The 20,328-nt window shown below is 34.7% G+C and overlaps 1 protein-coding gene across 1 annotated transcript in view; it reads right to left on the bottom strand.

Moving 5' to 3' along the window:
* Positions 1 to 20,328, bottom strand: part of LOC140436452 (uncharacterized) — a 508,405-nt gene that overhangs the window by 41,195 nt on the left and 446,882 nt on the right. Inside the window, exons 11-12 of the mRNA XM_072525289.1 lie at positions 16,003 to 16,284; positions 9,945 to 10,238 (exon numbers count right to left, since the gene is read on the bottom strand). Of these exons, the coding sequence (XP_072381390.1) occupies positions 9,945 to 10,238; positions 16,003 to 16,284 (576 nt within the window). The remainder of the gene's footprint in view (positions 1 to 9,944; positions 10,239 to 16,002; positions 16,285 to 20,328) is intronic.

Below are 20,328 nucleotides of genomic sequence, written 5' to 3' on the forward strand. Positions count from 1 at the left end.
AAAACACCATAGAATAGGATTCACTCTTTATATTATGAAACAGCTGCTAACTCATTTTTTGAGTTTTATGGACATGATTGATTTTGATTGACACCTCCTCATATGTTCTCTTGTTTTATAGTATTACGCCTATTATACCGATTGCTGCAATACTTAAAAACACTTTAAATAAATCTTTACGTGTTATTACTTTTATTCTATTAAAAATTAATCAAAGTTAAGTATTAAATTTTTTGTTTTTCAATGATTCTGTTCTTTTTTTTATATCAATATAAAAATAGGATTGGAATTAAGTTTTTTGTGAAGATTCCAAAAAATTCTCATGTATAATAAAACATTCACTCGAGCTTGAACAAACTCTTATACACTATTTTCTTCTTTGTGAGCTGTTATATTTGTTCTCACAATTTTGTCGATTTTGGAAAATCGATCCGACTTAAACAACAAAATTTATCGTCGTTCGTCGTGTTATCCCGGTGTTTACTGTGCTTTATTTACTATGTAGCTGCATAGAAATATTTATGTGTTCGATAAATGTCAGAAACACGTTCGTTTATGTTTTCCAAACAAAGAAGGACGTTGTCATTTCATGACGTGAAATGTAAAACAATACCTTTATAGATGTGACACGTAGGTAACTCGATTCAGTAATGCACTTAACACCGACAGTAATCGTTGTGTTTATAAAGGGTGTTTTAGAAACTATATTTGAGATGGATAAATATACGCCGATAAAATTTTACGAATATAAAATTAAATTTAATATAAAAATTTCAGTGTATTGGAAGTTGTCTTGGAAGGTTACCTAAAATATTCGTGACATAAAAAATTAATATAGTGAGTTTTATTAGTAGATATCAGTAATTTAACTAAATAATCTTAGTTTAAAAACTAAGACAATAACTTTTTGGCTTCTCTCCTATCTCTCCTATCTATCCCTCTCTTTTCCATTCCCATTTCTCCTTGACGTATTTCTCTCTCTTATGGCTTTGTCTAATGTTGTATCTTGTTAAATAGTGATACCTAGATATTTGTAGTTACAGCAGTGCTTTATCGTGGTGTTATCGTCTAATATAAGATCTTTTAGTTCTACTCCAATGTACAGGTATTTTGTTTTCTGTGTATTTACTTCTTGACCCTATATATCATACTCTTCAATTAATTTTCGTACCATATAGTTCAAATCGTCATAATCTTGAGTTATTATCACTTGATCGTCTGTAAAGTTGAGCGTATATACCATAGTGTTGGTGAGCGGTATCGCCATTGTCCTGCATTTTTGTTTCCATCTTTTTAAAGCACTTTCGAGCTATATTTTAATCCTTTTGATGTTGTAAAGCCTGTTGTTATTTGTGTCCCTGCTTTTATTTTTGTTACTGGTTGGTTGTATAGCACTTTGACGGCTTTTATTATTTCTATATTAATATTCGTGCTTTCCATTGATTGCCACAGCTCCTTCAGTGGAACGCTGTCATAGACTCTCCGTAGGTCGGCGAACAACATATGAATCTCTTGATTCCGTGCCACCTTTTTTTCTATTATCTGGGTTAAGGAGAAAATGTGGTCAATAGTGGATCGAACCGTATGAAATCCTGCTTGTTCTTCTGCTTCATAATCTGAGTAATCTCTCTCAATTCGGTTCTTTAAATAAAACCTTTCCATATATTCGACTCATAGATCCGGTTACAGCTATTCCTTGGTAATTTTTACAATTATTTTTATCACCCTTTATATGTATAGTACTGAGGTATGATATCTTCCATTCCGTAGGGATTTCGCTTGTGTTTATGTATTCTTGAAATAGTCCAAGACATTCGTACAATTTGTTCGTTCCATACTTAAACAATTCTCCGGGTATATCCCCTGGTCCGGGTGCTCTGTTCCTCTTCAGCTGTTTACATACATTTTTAATTTCCTCTGTTGTTAATCTTATTGGCGAACCGACTATTGAAAATCTATCTTGGTTTTGATTTCTAGGTTCTTGAAATTCAATACGAATCTATTCTCTACCAAAAGTTCTTTAAAATACTCTTCCCAGTCTTCAGGTTTTATGCTCTGTATTACTTCTTTATTCTTTTCTTTTCTCCATTTTTTTATCAGTTTCCAGCTTGCTGTGCTTCTGGTTCCTCCTAGATAAGTATCTATTCGTTGACAGTTTCTTTCCCAAGACTCTTTCTTCTTCTTACATATTTTCCTTCGTACTTCTGCTTGTTTTTTTTATATTTTATTTTGCCTTGTAATGATTTGGAGTTTAAATATTGTTGGTATAGTTTTTTTACATTTTATTTCTTCCTCTATTTCGTTATCCCACCAGTATGGTTTGTTTACCTTTGGTTTTATGTAGTATCTTATTGCTTCAAATGCTGCTTTGTGTAAACAGTTTTTTATATGTTCATATAACTGGTCGATATTCTTATAGGCGGGAATTTGTAACTTCTCATTCAATTTATTTTTGAATAAGTCTTGGGTACATTCTTCATCTATGCTTCTGGTGTTGTATCTTCGTTCCTGTAGCTTTTCTGTCTTGTTTATGTCTATATGTGTTTCTCTTTGTAGTCTTTGGCTTTAAAAGTGTATTTTTGAACGTAATAAATAGTGATCGCTGCCGCATTTTGCGCTTTTCTGAACTCTTACATCTTGTACTCGCAGACTGTATAGCTGTGTATCAGTTTATGTGGAAAGTATATATTTAAGATTCTGAATTGATTCTGGTTGCATAAATCTATGAATCTTTCACCATTGTTGTTCGTGGTGTCTTCTTCGTATTTTCCTACTATTTCATCTGCATCTTTTCTTCCTACTCTACTGTTAATATCCCCCATTAATATTATTTCCCGCGATTTACTTATTTTCGAAATTTTTTCGTGAAGCTGTTCAAAAAATGCGTCTTTTACGTTGGCTAGTGCGTCGTTATTTATTGCGTATACGCCCATAATAATTGTTAGTTTATATCCATAAATACACATATTTACTTTAATTAATCTTTCATTTATGGCTTCCCAGGTTGTTATAAACTTTCATAGTCTTCTGTGAATCATTAAAGGAATTCCCTGTTAAGCTCTACATTCTTTTGGTACTCCACTATAGAAATGGTCATATTTTCCTAGATTTTCAGAGCCGGTTCCCTTATTTTTTGTTTCGGTAATGACTGCTATGTCTATTTTTAGTTCTGTTAATTCATGTAAGACTTTATTGAGTTTTTTTGACATAACATGAACGTTCCATGTGCCAAAAAATCGTGTCCTTTTTCGAAGCTTATGTCGTCTTTGTTGTGCCGTCCTATTCCTAGGCGTGCGATTGGGTTTTTTAACAGTTTTTATGTTTTTTTACAAGTACTGGGGAATTAGCCCAATGCCTTAACCTCCAACTTGGAGGACCAGGGGTTTGGGTTCAGAGTCTCCCTCTCCTAGAGGGATTGCGGGATCTACCGCTAACGGGTTCCGTCCACCCTTTTAATTTTATACGAACCCTAAAATCGGGGGTCGCCACTTCCGCCATACACACCGTACCGAAGATGTTCTTCTCCGCCGTGGATACCGTTGTGGGTCTTCATCCGTGACCCTGGACAAGGGACTCTAAACAGGTACTAGTTTCCCGGATCTGGAAACTTGATTCACTTTCCCTGGTAGGACTGTCCAAAGGAGTTCCTACCCGCTCCCCACGGAGTATTATTACGTATCTAAATTTTTTATTAAGACTATCTTTCTTCGCTTTTCTTTACATTTAGGGAGAGCTCCTATTCAAACATAGTTTTGTTAATACTGAATATCATAATTTTTCAAAATACTTGCTGTGTAGAATAATATTCAAAGCAGAATTTAACAAAAAGAAAGCTACCCGAGGGCATTCTACGTTTTTCAGTTTAACTAAAAAAAACAACTTTTCCAAACACACAACATCGTATAATTGAATTATAAATAATAAATGCTAAATCTCCTATAGTCTGGGACAAAAACTGTATGCAAAAATGGAACGTTTTGATAACAAAAACCAATTAATCTTCTCTGCGTTATGTATATAATCGGTATATTTGTGTGTATGTATAGTAGCTGCATAGGATTAAGTTGAAAGTAAATTGTGGATGATATTGAGTCGGTAATTTCAACTGCGAAATTTGTGGTGTAATCTCAGTTGAGCTATTAAATATTGTCACAGCAGGAATAATTCGTATGTACAAACCAACTGCATAAATTCGTCAATATTTCGTCACATACCGATTATTTACTCGTATATACAGGGTGCCAGAAAATCCTTCCTTTTCTTATAGTGCACCTATAATGCGTTGGCAAATTATCTTAAGGCCAGACGTCTGTCTTTTGCGGCATGCAAAAGCTTGCCAGTATTATTTATGCCTGTTCAGTTTTTTATATTTCGTAGCCACGACATTTACTTTTAACCTCCTCCTCTTTTTCCCTTAATCTTTTCTTGAATAATTAGTTGAGGGATTACGATTTTGTTTCTCTCAAGATATTTTTTTCGTACCTTGATCAAGTTCAGTAATTCTCTCTCAGTAGTTGCGCTTCTTAAGACTTTATCATTTCTCACCCTATCTGTCCATAGTATGCGGAACATTCTTCACAAGGTCCATATTTCGAAGGCATTCAACTTGTTAATGGAGGAGATTTTTAATGTCCATGTCTCTATGTCGTATAACAATATGAACCATACATAGCATTTAAATATCCTATAGCGGAGATTGCAATAAAGATTGCGGTTACGTAGTAGCGGTTTAAATTTAATAAAAGCATGTCTTGCTTGTGAGGTACAGCATTATATTTTTTGTTGAGGATCACCATCATTCCCAAGTACCTATTTGAATGTTTTTACTTGCTAGATTGAATTACAGAAAACAGGGAATGATACTCTCGAACATATGCTTATATACTATTTCAATATATTATTAAGATGAAAAGTGAGATATTTACCTCAGTTTCCGGTTGGCAATACTGTTGGTATTGTTAAATGTAGGTGGTAAATATTAATTAAAACTAGACTTGAAAAAGAAGTAATGGAAGAGAGAGAAATATCAATAAAAACATGGGTTTGGGAAAGGAAACTATGCAATAGACGTAGTGGAAATAGTATCTACATGTAGAAATAGGTGGTTGGTGGCCTTCTTTCTATATAACAAAAATACTCTTAATTGTACAAGCTAGAGAACAAAAATAAAGATAGTAAAAAACGTGGAAGTATCTCCATACCTTAGATTTAGTAAATATATACTTCATAAAAGACAAATAGGTATAGTAAAGGGCAATCTAATGAGGTAAAAGATACAATATGTGTCATACGCAGAAGACTTGGTAGCACTTATAGAATACAATGATGATAATTGGCTTATCATGGACATAACAAATACTGCACTAAAAAGTGTTTAAATTTGGTGAGAAAACGGAGATCTAAAATCTGCTTCACAAAAGATGGAAGCAATATGTCTCCTTAACCCATTAACACCCAGTGATCTATTTGTAGATCACTTTATCTTCCTGTGTATATTATAATGACCTTGAACGTATCAGCGGACAATATTTCTGTTATTATTATTAATTACAGTGTTAATGTGCTAGACTTGTCTCTTGGTACTGCTATGTTATATTGTCGGTTTGTTGATATATAAGTAAAGACTAATATTATGTGTTTATGTTATCGTCAGATAACGCGTTTATCAAATGTGATTTATTCAATTTTGTGTAGCGTTAGAGTCATAGTCATTAGAGCATCTATGTATAGATCTGTAAATATTTATCATTTGGTTCCAAAAATCGCCATAACCAACAAACCGTTGAAAACAATGGAAAAAGCGTTGGAATACTATTTTTCAGATTTCATCGAAGCGGATATCGCTATGTTTCCACCAAAAGTTGATGACCAATCGGATAAAAATGGCATTGATGATGACAACATTGGTTGGTCAGATGTTACTGATCTTCCTGGTTCTATGGAAGTGATAGTAAATTCTCCAGAAAATCCAGGAAATAAAGAAAAAAGCGACGAGGAGCTGGAAGGTTCATCGACATCTTCTTTTGTTAAAAAAAGTAATAATTTATCCTAAAATGGTGATGTATATATAGAAAATTCCAGACGTGTTGTCAGTGATACAAAAGAAAAAACTCTTGTAAAATATTTTCAATTTTTTGATGGTAAAGCATACTATCTTATTGTAACCGAAACAATTCGCTATGTTAAAGAGGTGAAGAATAAACAGAATATTACCACATCAAAGGACGACATAAGGACCTTTATTGGATTTCTAATTTTTGTGGGATACTATACTTTGCCCAGCAGACTATTGAAACGAAAAAAAAGACTTAGGAATTTCTTCCGTAGGTCTGGAGTAGGTATGGGGTATCTTTTTTTATTATGGAAATCACTTTCAATTCATGTTGAAAATGAATTATTGGCTATTTGTGGGAATGACAAAGAGCAGCAAAACAATAAGGTTTTGAACCGCTTGAAACTCGTGAGGTAAACAATATGCTGTCCATTGTCATTTTTTTTAATAAAAAAAGGTTATCGTGCACTTTACGAAATGACAGAATCTTAGGTACGCCAATAAAGTCTTTCAAGGACATTGAAAAATGCTCCCGAGGTTGCCATGATTCAGTTTTCGATCTCAAAAACAAAATACTCTTGCTGAGATGGAACGATAATCAATGTGCCACAAAGGCCACCAATTTTGATACAATTAAATCACTGGCTTCAGCATAAAGGTGAAATAAAAACGAAAAATCCAAAACACCCGTATCGCAGTCAGCCGCAATCAACAGATCATATACCCATACGATGGAAAAAGTAGTGGTACTGTTGTCTTATAACGCGAATTATAGACAAGAAAGTTGTCAAGGCTTGCCAACTTTATAAAAAAGTGAAAGAACACCTTTAATAAAAAATTTCGTAGATCCATTGCAGTTCCCTACCTGAAGTTAGGGCATGGATCTAGTATTGTTAAAGGAAGACCATCTGGTGGAGAGGATAAATTTATTACCAAGATTTCCACATTTTGGAAAGGCGTAGTTGAACACCTAATTGCTTCAAAATATTTAATAAGGACCACTGAAGCAATAAAACACTTAAGACGCTTTTTCCTTCGATTTATTTATAGTAAACTTAAGGGCCGATTCAATACATTGACAACTGTCGCAATTCTGATAGTAACAAAAAGACTTATAAAGGATGATTCATTTAGAGGTACTTTTTTGGTGGGGATTTGATTGGAGATCGTGCATGAATACTGTCAAACTGACATTTCACTTTTGTTCAGTATTGTTTGACATTTCATGATGGAAAGACTTAGCCCGGCACAGCATCTAGAAATTATTAAGTTGTATTTTGAAAATGGGAGTTCTGTGAGGAATGTTTTCGTGCCCTTAGAGCAATTTATGGTCCACATAATCGGTCTACCGAACGTAAAATTCGCTTTAAAATTAGTAAGTTTGAAACCCAGTTTTTATTAGCACGTACTGAAGAAAATATAGTGGCGGTAACGGATAGTGTACTCTAAAATAATGAAGAATCGATTCGTCGCCGTTCTCAACAGCTTGGCTTGCCATATAGCAACCACTTGGCGTATTTTACGTAAGGATCTTGATTTAAAAGCATACAAAATTCAATAAGTGCAAGAGCTGAAGCCGACCGACCTTTCGAGTCGTCACCGTTTCAGTCGATGGGCTTTTGATAAGCTTTTAGAAGATCCACTGTTTTCGAGAAAAATTTTGTTTTCAGATGAGGCCCATTTTTGGCTTAATGGGTACGTTAATAAACAACAAAATGCCCGTATTTGTGGTGACGAACAACCCAAAGAGGTTCAATAGTTGCCATTACACCCTGAAAAATCAACTGTTTGGTGTGGTTTATATGCTGGTGGAATCGTGGGTCCACATTTCTTTAAAACAGTGGCCGGCCAGAATGTTACTGTCTATGGAGACCGTTATCGTGCCATGATAACGGACTATTTGGTACCTCAAATTGAAGTTCGTGGTCTCGGCGGCATTTGGTTCCAACAATATGGCGCCACTTGCCATACAGCCCGTGGAAACATGGCTTTACTACGAGACGTACTTTTTTTGTCTACAAAACATAGAGACGATATGATAGAAGTAACGCATAAGAAAGGTCCTTAAAGAAAACCTGCAGCCATTGTCGAGTAAAATCGTTTGTGAACATATCAGATTAAAAAATAGCTTATTCAAACTGCTTATGAAAGTCTGTCAAATGGTAAGTGGCATTTAAGATGATAATTGGTACTTCAGTGGTGAATGGTCTAATTATTTTCAATATCACTAACCAAAGCAAAATGTCAAAAGCTGCAAAATTCAAAAAAAAAATGTGTGCGTACAACTTCTTAAATGTAGTAGCCTACACTTTCCTGTACAAGTTCAAACTAAATATGAACTTACTTAAGATGCTTTGAATAAAAGAAGCAGATGCACGATTTGTTACAAAAAAAACTCTGAACTGCATCGTCGAATTTATACTGCAAAACACACAAAACGAGTAACATGTATATGCAAAGGATGTGAAGACAACCTTTTGATGTGTTAATAATGTTTCTTTGCCATCCATGTTTTCACAAAAAAATAAATAAAAGATGTCCAACAAAACTGACTATCAGTACTTAATTTTCTAGTTAAAAAATACTACATGCTATGTTTCTTTTGATTATATAATATGCTGTACTACTCATGGACAAAAATATCGAATATTTTGGAATTTTCTAATTTTTGGTTTTTCAAAATAAATTCTGGCCAATCAAGTCGTTTATTGTAAAATAGAGTTTATTTTAACAATGTTTAATGAACAATTTTAAGTTTTTATGCGCAGAAAATTGTGAAAAAAAAAGAAATGTTTAATAGTAAGTAAATAAGGTTATTTTACTCTAAACTTAAATGATAATTTAAATTGCTTAAACAAGTCGTTTTAACTGAAAGAAGTGCACGATCAGTAACGAGTATTCCGCTCTCTAGCTCTTATTACTGCTTGCATCTTTTTCAGCATGCTTAAAAGTAAATTTTGGACATATCCTTGGGAAATTGCATTCCATTTATCCTGTGCAGCAAGCCGAAGCTGCTCTATCGTATTTGGAACGGGATTTCTTTGTCGTATGCTGCGCTTTAGGTGATCCCATATGTGCTCTATTGGATTTAAATCCGAGCTAAACGGCGGCCAATCCAATCTTCGAATTTGAAACTCATCAAGATAATTACACACTATAGCAGCAGCATGTGGTCGAGCATTATCGTCCATTAACGTGAATCTTTCATATCCAATGTAACCACCATATGACAAAACATGATCTTGCAGGATGTTTTAAACGTAAGAATCACCAGTCATCCGTCCAATCACTTACACAAATGCGGTACGTACCTTCCAACTAATACCTTTCCAAAGAATGATACCTTCAACTCCAAAACTAACAGTCTGGGCGAGACTGCAGCTGGCGAATCGTTCTTCAACTCTTCTGTAGAGGTAGATTTGACCATCTGGCTTCCATAATAGGATTCTAGTCTCATCAGTGAAAAGAACGTTTTTCCAGTTGTCGATATTCCACTAAATATGTGTTCTTGCAAATTCCAAACGACGAGCTTTATGATTTTGAAGGAGACATGGAACTTTGGCGGGGCGTCTAGGCTTTATGTTTGCTTCTTTTGATCTTCGTTTAAATTGCCTGTGTTCATATATGGTACACATGACACTTAAAGTGTTGAGCAAATAATTCAATATTTATGCTATACAATTTAATTTCAGTTATTAACTTTACCATCCTGTACCTATTTACCATAATTTTCAAAGTAGTAACGTAATAAGTCCTGATTTATATGGTTTAAAATTAAATTAATAAACAGTTTCAACACCACTAACACTGTAATTTAAGGAGTTTCTCAATATAAAAAAAGTTGGAAAACATTTATTCTACTTAAATGTAAACCTCCTAGACTATCACTTACCTGACTGAAAAACATAATATTTCTACTCCTCCAAATACTTCCCTTCGGCTTATCCCTCAAAAGGGGCAGAGTATACCGGAAAAACAGATGTTCGACGAGCAGGATGAGCAATCCAAGGGCAATGCCCACCCCCAACAGGATGAAAACCCCCGTGACGGCGGCAACCCCTAGAGGACGAGGTTGAGCTATATCCGTCGCTAGCTTGAAACACGGCAGACCTCCGTACCACTTCTCCTGGAGGATGTCCATGTAGCCGTTGTTGGAGTATTTCGCTATTACGGCTGATATACTGTCCTAAAATAATAAATAAGTATTTTAGTATCTAACACACAACAAGGGGGAGTGTAAAAGACGTAAGTTACTATAATATTGTTAAAATATTTATTTTTAACGAACAAATTAAGAATACATACCAATAATAACTTCGAAAACTATTTTCTTGTGTTTCGATTGTTTAATGTTTCGATTTCCAAATTTTCAAAAAATTTTAAAATAAAAATTAATAATGATTTTAATCTGTAAATGTTTATATTTGACACTGAGTTGTAATAATAATTATACAGTTATTTTAATTGGCATTGATCTTGTAAGCGATAGCCATATTTTTAATGAAATGCTGAAAGCTGTTGTTACGTACACTCTCTTATGTAAATTATGTGACGAGGAGGAAAATTTTCCTAATTTCTTAATCTGAGTAACATCAAATTGACCTTATTGATTAGCGCAGTGGTAGTTAGGGCCACTGCTGGTGCTAACGTTGGGTGCCCGACTAAAATCTGTCTTCGAAGAATAAAAGAAAGTCTGACATAACTTAACTTAAGTTAATTTAATCCCACGTATATAAACTCCCGAGCCTGTCCACTCATGAATCTGGCATTATTCTGTAAACCAAACGAGTCCACTCAAAGGCAGATGTGCTACTTCTGATTCTACCCACTAACCACGATCAGAAAAGTAAGCCGAGAAGAAGGTTATGAACTCAAAGGAAGTGAGTATACTGTGCTGCATCATGAAAAGCATAGGGAAATACTTGACAACCTTTGTCCAAATATCACAATTATCAGTCCGAACGGTCCAAACGATAGTTGTTTTTAGTAGTACAGACCACTGTAACAAAAACCTATATGTTTACTGCAGTCGATCTTTTGGACTTAGTTATAACAAATAAAGGCCACAAAATGGTAAATTATATTATTTTTTCGTCTATCCGCAAAAGGTAAAACATTTGTAACAAATTTTCGTTGTTTTCCACAGCAAATAGTCTGTGGACTCTGTAGGTGTAAGGCTTCCCAGGTAACACTGGATTCTCTTATTTTGTTCTGCTGTGGTTAGCTCTTTCAATTCTTTGGTGGTGGTGGTTCAACTTTTCCTCTGACTGAAAGAGATATTTGATTTTTTTCTTGACACATTTTATAATGCCAGGTAGCCTCCTGTATATTATTAGTCAACACTTTTCAGCCCCCGTTTCTATGTCAAGCTCATTTCTTAATAGCTTAATAGACTATTTAATCACTTTAGATTAAATAGTCTTCTTCTTCTTAACATGCCATACACCAAAGTGCGTAGGCGACTATCTCATTACTAGAATTCTGTTCTTGGCGGCGTGACACAGCTCGCCTGTATTGTGTATTCCTGTCCATTCTTTAATATTCCTTAACCAGGATAATTGTTTGCGGCCGGCTCCTCTCCTACCTTCGATCTTCCCTTGTAGGATTAACTGTGGTATTTCATATTTTGCTCCACTCAATATGTGCCCAAGGTAACCAATCTTGCGTTTTTTAATTAATTTAAAGAGTTCTCTTTCCACGCCGGCTCTCTTAAGGACGTCATCGTTTCGAACTCTATCCACCCAAGGTATGCGCATCATTCTTCGTAATGACCACATTTCAAATGCTTCAAGTTTGTTGATAGATGTTTTTTTTAAGTCCACGTTTCCATACCATAAAGCAAGATGGACCATATGTAGCACTTGACCATTTTGTAGCTTATTTCGAAGTTTAGGTTTTGATTACATAGGAGCGGTCTGAATTTCACAAAAGCTTGTCTTGCCATTTTTATTCGGGTTTTTATCTCTTGTTGTGGATCCGATTTGTCATTGATTGTGGTGCCAAGGTATTTAAAAGTTTTCACGCGTTTTATGCGATCGTCACCTATGCATATTATCGGGTTTTCTGGAGGGTTTCTGCTAATGACCATATATTTCGTTTTCAAAATGTTGATTTTGAGGCCATATTTTTTACCTATGCTATTCACCCTATCAAGTAATAACTGCTGATTTTCCAAATTATCAGTTATAATCACTGTGTCGTCCGCATAGCGTAGGTTGCTAATTGGTATGCCGTTCATCTTAGTGCCTAATTCCGTGTCTTCTAATGCTTCCGCAAATATATTTTCACCATTAAAAATAAAAAACATCGGAGAGATTATGCAGCCTTGGCGGACACCTTTCCGGATTTCAAATTCATCCGTATATTGGTCTTGATCAATCCTCACCTTTGCCATTTGGTTCCAGTATAGATTCTGAATAATTCTGATCTCCTTCTGGTCAATGTTGGCCCTATGTAGTAGTTCCATCATGATATCATGTTTAACATTGCCAAATGCCTTTTCGTAGTCGATGAAGGTGAGGTAGACATCTTTTCGTTGATCTAAACAGTTTTGTATTAAAATGTTCAAACATAAAATTGCCTCTCTTGTTCCTAGTCCTCCCTTAAAACCGAATTGTGTTGACCCGCTAAGTTCTTCTAGTATCTTGTACATTCTTGAGTGTAATATCCTAAGGAAGAATTTCAGCAAGTGACTCATTAAACTGATTAAGCGGTGTTCATTGCATTTTGTGGCATTAGCTGTTTTTGGGATCATCACAAAGGATGACTGCAGCCATTCTCGCGGAATGTAAACAGTATCATAAATTCTATTGAATAGCTTTACCAAGATTTTAATATTCTTCTCGTCTAGTAGTTTTATTGCTTCTATATTAATTTCATCTGGACCTGTTGCTTTATGCAACATTGTGGTTCTAACTGCATATTCTATTTCACTTTGCATTATTGATGGCCCTGATAAGTTTTCGGAAGGAAGTTTGCGCGTTGGTTGTGTTGGTCTTTCGTCATTAAAAAGTCTTTCTGCATATTCTTTCCACGCCATTGCTATCTCCTCTTCTGACTCTATGTATTCGTTTCTGTCGTTGCGTATTCTTGTTCTGTGGTGGCTTTTGTATTAGCCTATATTAAATAGTCTATTTTTTCCTAAATACTGCCCAATCGGTTTTATTGTTATTTGGGGATGGTTGCTTTGGCTGACATAATATTTCTGAATATATTGATATTATTACTGGAGAATGATCCGATGATAACTCATGGCAGGATTTCGCTATGCTCTTTTTGGTATCAACGCATTTTTTGATGCAAAAGTCAATAGCATTGAGCATTTTTTCCTGTCAGATGGCCAGTATATTATTATTTTACTTAATAATAACACCTTTTGTCTAATTTATATATCTTCTGCATTAAATGTAAGATGATACATTTTTTAAATTATACCACTGTCAAGTCGTTCTGGTACCAAGTTTATAATATTTTCCTACATAAATATTTTTAAAAATCATGACGTTCTATGTCACAAGAATTTAGCATTTTTGCTTCGATTCTATGAAGAACTCAATGTAAATAATATTCAGGCATTTAAACTTTTAGTTAGTTGGATAGTTTTCTAAAGTATAAAAAGTTTTCCCTTTACCAGAATGCATTTTGTTTCGATAAGTGCTATAACTTCGATGGTATTGTTAGGATTACTTTTAACCATTTTCTCGAGTATTATACTTTTGAACTTTTTCAATACGTTTTTTTTTCGATTACTACTTTTGAATTATCAGAAATATTTTTATAAACCTAATTAATTTTATTTCCTAGCTACCGCGCCCTGAATTAAGTTCGAATAAACGTTTTTCTAGATATTTCTAATCAAAAATAAAAGAGGCACATTAAAGGAAAATTAAATAAAAGAAAAGAGTAAATGTAGTAACCGAAAGTTTTACGTATTGTGTTACAATGACACGGTTAATTGTTTATTTTTTAAGTTTTTATTCATCAATAATTTGCGAAGATAATAATTGAAAAATGCCAATTTTTTGCACTATTTATTAAATGGTAACAACTTTGCAATAATTGCATTAGTAACATAAATATACTACCTTCACAATAAAAATATTATGTGTCTATACAGTAAAACCTCCGTTAACCGAAATATTTGGGGGGGCCGTTTCGGATAACAAGAATTTCGGTTAAAAGTAAAATTGTTTTTTATAGTATTCTTGGTCAAAGTATTAGTATTAAAAAATACTATGAGGTGATTTCGTAATGTTTTCTAATAAGTAAATACAGAATAAAGTAATAAAATTAAGGAAAATGAACAAGTTTAACATGCTTTTTTAAAGAAATCTTCTATTTTCTTTTGCGTTTTTGTTTGACAACGATATTTTACAGCTATATCTTTTCATCGTTCAATTGCAGAACGTCATGAGTTTGCCTCATTCGATTGTTCGACGAAACGTAAAGCAATTTGAAAAGGACAAAACTTTATGCAAAGACCACAAAAATTAAGAACCTAGCCGTGTCCCTAACTAACTAGGCCTACTGTATAAAGTTCTTACCTCTACGGCATTGAAAATCATTGAAGACAGCGCGAGTCGGCGGTTTCGTGCTGCCTGTTGTCTGTTGGGTCGTCATCTTCGTCGTCTGATACGCTCAGGTTGTCTGAATGAAGAACCATATCAATGATGTCCTGGTCGATAAATTTACTTTGTGAGTCATCGGCTGCTAATCACTCACGTTTCTCTTCTTGGTTAATTTCTTCACATCCCGGCAAAATTTTTTATTAAAGTTTTAATTTTTTCTGTTGTTTCTTTACGATTTTCTTCTTCAGGATCATCAATCAAAATTCCATCAAAAAGGTTGTTCCAGCATTTGAAGATTTGATCTTGGCCCACGACTCAGCACACCAATAAACAACATGTTTCATTGTTAAAGATTGAGAATCAACACTTTTGGATTCATTTGTCTTCTGTAATAACATATGTCTTAAGAATGTTCCTCTATAATATTTGTTAAATGTCTCTATTACTTCCTGGTCTAACGTCTGAATTAAGCTCGTGACATTCGGTGGCAAAAATCTGACCATTTTGTACATTTTGAGGGTGAGTTGGCGCATTGTCAACAAGCAACAATGCTTTGATGGGAATGTTTTCTGATTTTAAAAAAAAATTTACACTTAGGACGAATTCATGTTCGAACAGTGGAAAAAGTGGTCGACATCCATGAGCTTTTTTGGCCTCGATAAAAAGCTGGAAGTGCTTTTTCGGAAATATCCTTTAGAACTCTTGGTTTTTTGATATCCCAACACACATAGGCATTACTCGGTGAGTGAAATTAATGAAACTGTTACGTTTTGCGATAAAAATTTACTTTTTATTGACGAAATTATTGAAACTCAGCCGTTTCGGTTAAACGAGGTTTCGGTTAAAAAGGTTTCGGTTAAGGGAGGTTTTACTGTATAAGTGTGCAACATTTTAAACACATCGGTTTCTTAGTTCTGGAGTTAAAGGAATTAAAGTGGAAATCGAAACGTTAAAAATAAACTTTTTTTAACGTAAAATTGTGGCTTATTCCCAGAAAAAATAGTAAATTGTATTAGTTTAAGAAATTATTGCTACTAAAGGTAATCTTCTACAGTTATTTAAAAAAGAGCAATAGATTCTTGAACATAAAAATTACGACTAATGAAAAAAACAAATTATATTTACAAAAAAATGGCTTTAAATAAGCCATTACAAAAACTGATGTCTTTTTGTTAATAAATAAATAGAATAACTTCCGAAGGCTCCGAAATTGATCTCTTGTGGCATGAATAAGTTAAATGTTGTAATAAAAATTACTTTTTTAGCTACTGATTCACTTTTTGAATTCCACTTAGGAAATCGTATTAAAAAAAATATATATTTGTGAATAATGAGCTGTTAAGACAAATCAGACACACACCAGATGGTTACAATGATACTTACCTTAAGTGGAAACCCCTTGGCCATTCCAATTGCATAACTGTCTTCATTTATACTGTCGCCAATTTTTTGCAGTTTGCAGCCATGGTCAGTAGCTCTGTAATAATCCAAAACAGGTGTGTCAGCGATGAGAATATCTAAGGATCCATTTCGGAGTCGCTTAACGCCTTCTTCTATACTCTCGAGGGAGTATTTGTGCATGTGTTGCCAAAGAAGTTGGTTGGCTCTTTGGACGTAGTATTCAGCGGCTGATGATCTTGGTGCTCCTACCTTTTGACTCAATAACTGAAATTAAGAAAAAAATATAGCTGAGACATATATTTAACGATTTTACAGTATTAAGTCGCTTTAAATGGTAAAGATAGAATTAAAAAAAAACAAGATGATACCTAAGAAAACAGAAGATTGCAATGCAAAATATCGAATGATATAAAAAAACATAATAGTTAGTATTCAATTTTGATTTGTAAGTAACGATCTGTAAGATATGATTTTAGAATAAAGTATAGTTGGCTGCCAGAGTAAATGTTATCAAAGGAAAAGATAGTTGACGTGAGGTTTTGGGATACATTCTTATATCATCATCTTTATAGTTACTAGTATCTGGTGCTGAGAATACAGTTGCAAGATGCCTGTTTGTACGGGCCATATTCATGTGAGAGGTTCGAAAACTAAACCTAAAAAAGTCAAGTCGAGCGCTTCTTTTTTCTGCTACACGTTCTCTTATATGAAGGTGTATATTATGGTATTTTTGCACACTTCTTTAGCGCTGTGGTGTTGCTTCCCATCCTGTTGTTTGTAAAACGCTTGTAAAATAGTCTACTGCTTTTTCTACTCTTTCTCTGGTTATCTTTTATCCTAATATCTAATATAATATATGTATTTACAGTATTTTGGAAAATACCCCAATTTGGTTTTTTTAGTTGTGAGTTTAGTGGTAGTATTCTCCATATTATAGACATCGTAAAACGTATTAAGATACGACGTCTGAAGTGGAAAGGGCTTGTAATAAGGATGGAACAAAACGATTTAGCTAGAAAAACCCTCTTTGATAGACACATTGGTCAGAGAAGCAGAAGAAGACCCAGAACAAGGTTCCTTGATAACATCGATGAAGACGTGAGAAATATGGGAATACGGGATTGGAGGAGGAAGGCGATGGATATAGACGACTGGAGAAAAATGTTTGAGGACACCAGGACCCATTTAGGGTTGTAATTTCACATATTAATTATAATCCACATATAGTAATAAATAATAATATAAATTGGGGTCTAGGGTTGTGTTATAGAGGTAGTACCTTTTATTGGAACGACCACATCGAGCGTCATAAACGAGAGATGGTTCTTGATAACTGGTCCTCATAAGCCACCTAACTCTCACTTATGGCTCCAAGTGCCACACCCCGGGCAACTGCATTGGTCTGCAGGCTAAACTAAGTGAGGGTAGCCAGATATGGCGAAAAATTTCACGTAGTGATTGCCGGTATAAGCAGTCCCTCACTTACTGACCAACGGCTTCGGGCGTAGGAGTTGGTAAGTGGTAAGGCACTTTTTATCCTGGGGTTAAAAAATCGACCCCGAAGGCGGATGAACAAAATAGGCCAACGGCATAAAGATGTAGAAGGTAAGGAGAAACCAATATATTAAAGATGTCTACGGATATCCCTGAAATAATGATCTTACATGTTGGACAAAATTGAAGCAAAGGCCCTCAGTCCCGGGCAGACCTTAGATGGTCCGAGGGTGCTAAAAATCCCCCGGGTTCCACTTCAAGATATTATTCATAAAGTAGCGATATGGAACGTCAATAGTTTGTACATCCCAGGAAAGTTACATAACCTGCTCAAAGAAATGCGGCGCCTAGAAGTGAAAACAATGGGTGTATGTGAATTGAGGTGGTCTGGCTCAGATATTTCTCACAAAGACAACTTTACAGTGTACTATTCCGGTAGCGACGTCACAGATAATTACCATAAGCATGGAGTTGTAAGAGTGCTTAATAATAGAATTGCCATATCTGTTATAGATTACATACCCATTTCAAATAGAGTAATCATAGTGAAGTTAGCCAGACAGCCTATTAATATAAATCTAATCCAAGTTTACGCACCCACATCTGATAAACCGGAAACTGAAGTTTTAGATTTCTATAAAGACATAAAGGAAGCATTAAGGGTTACAAAGAAAAACAATATCAACATCATAATATGCGATTTTAATGCCAAAGTCGGTAGGGGTAGATGTGGTATTACAGTCGGTGATTTCGGTCTGGGTAACAAAAATGAGCGAGGAGAGTTACTAATTGAATTTTGTAATGACAACGATATCGTCATATCCAGTACGTAGTATCAACTTCCACCAAGAAGATTGTATACATGACGAGCACCAGGAGATCGTCCAGGTCATTTGATACGAAATCATACGAAATCAAATTCATTAAATCTTGATAAACAAAAGATTCCGCAACTATATAAAAAGAGTGGCCGCTTACCCTGGTGCGGACATTTCGTTTGAGCACGACCACAACCCCTAATCGCGAATGTAAGGCTTCGATTGGCAAAGGTTAAAAAGCCATCCAATAAAAAATACATAAACACTAAAGAATTAATGAGAGATGAATAGCTTAGATCTACATACAGTAAGTACATCAACGAGAACTTGCATAAAGGAAACCTGAAGAAAAAAGAGATACTTGATCTAATGGAGCAACGCAGACAGTACAAAATACATCAGAATTAATAGGAATACAAGGAAATCCAATGTACGATAAGGGCAAAAATTTAAAACGCAAAAGAAAGCTGGATGAAAGAGCGTTGTGAAGAATTGAAATCACTACAAAAAAAGGGAGACAGCTTTGAACTACATAAAAAGGTCAAAGAAACAAGACAAGCTTTTATCAAATTTAAACCGCTACTATGTAACCGCAATCTTTCCTTTAATCTCCGCTACAGGATGGTTTAATGCTATTGTATGCTCCATATTGTTATACGGCATAGAAACATGGACGTTAAGAATATATATATATATATATATATATATATATATATATATATATATATATATATATATATATATATATATATATATATATATATATATCCGGTATTTAGGCGTTTCACGCCCTTCCGGTAGGGATCTATGGAGGAGTATCACCTAGCCGCAAGCCCTTATCTCTTGCCGTACTGCTCCACCATAGGCCGATCAGATACCAGCATATTCTAGACTAAGCCGCAGATTCATTTTATAATTTTAAACTACTGCGTTAGCCTTTTTGTTTGCTATTCACCGAGCCGGGGATTTGAACTGACATCTCTCGCATTGAAGCGAAGGAGAAGCCAGCCGCCCAGCCCGCTTGGCTATCCGATCGACAACGACAACGTTAAGAATACCTTCCATTATTAAGTTGGAGACCTTCGAAATGTGGACGTTGCGAAGAATGTTCCGCATACCATGTACAGATAGGGTGAGAAACGAGGAAGTCTTAAGAAAGGCAAATACTGAGAGAGAACTACTCAATTTGATCAAGGTGCGAAAAATTTTATACCTCGGCCATATTCTGAGCGGAAAAAAATACGCAATCCCTTAACTAATCATCCAGGGAAAGATTGAAGGCAAGAGATGAGTAGGTCGCAAACAAATGTCGTGGCTACGGAACATAAACAACGGGACAGGCATAAATAACACTAGCGATCTTTTCCATGCCGCAAAAGACAGACGTCTGGCCTTAAGATAATTCGCCAACGCACTATAAGTGCACGGCACTATAAGAAGAAGAAGTAATAACGCGTTATAAGAAATATCCACTTCAGCCTCCTCAAAAGCCATGCGCCATTTTTATATTGGTGTCCTTGTATTTCACATAAATATACAAGTTTTTATCTAAATTAAGTTTTGAACTAAAGAATTTATTTTTATCAGTAATTGAGCGAACGTTTTCTTAAAGATCACTGTCATTAACATGTATTTATTATTTATTTGTAAATACTTCTAAAGCGTTGGTGTAATTACTTATCTAATTAAATATTTCCCCACAGTTTTTTAAACTTACACCCTTAAGGTCGTCTTTAAAATGATTAGGATCTTAATGCTGCAGACAGCCATTGATGAATTAATTAAAACGACTGTGGTATCTCCATTTATCTCATACTAATCACACTTCTTGGGGTTACTTCAAGTCATTTCCATTTTCCGTATACTTTATTTAATTAAAAAAGTGAAGTTTAAGCTGCCTGAGTTCGTTAAGCAAAATTTATTTTAATATATTCAGTGTATGCTTTTTGTTCTGTTTTATGTAGTTGACTTTCGTAATCGTCCTGAGAAGACTGGA

The sequence above is a fragment of the Diabrotica undecimpunctata genome, chromosome 3 (genome assembly GCF_040954645.1).
Source record: "Diabrotica undecimpunctata isolate CICGRU chromosome 3, icDiaUnde3, whole genome shotgun sequence".
In the NCBI taxonomy this organism is placed as follows: domain Eukaryota; kingdom Metazoa; phylum Arthropoda; class Insecta; order Coleoptera; family Chrysomelidae; genus Diabrotica; species Diabrotica undecimpunctata.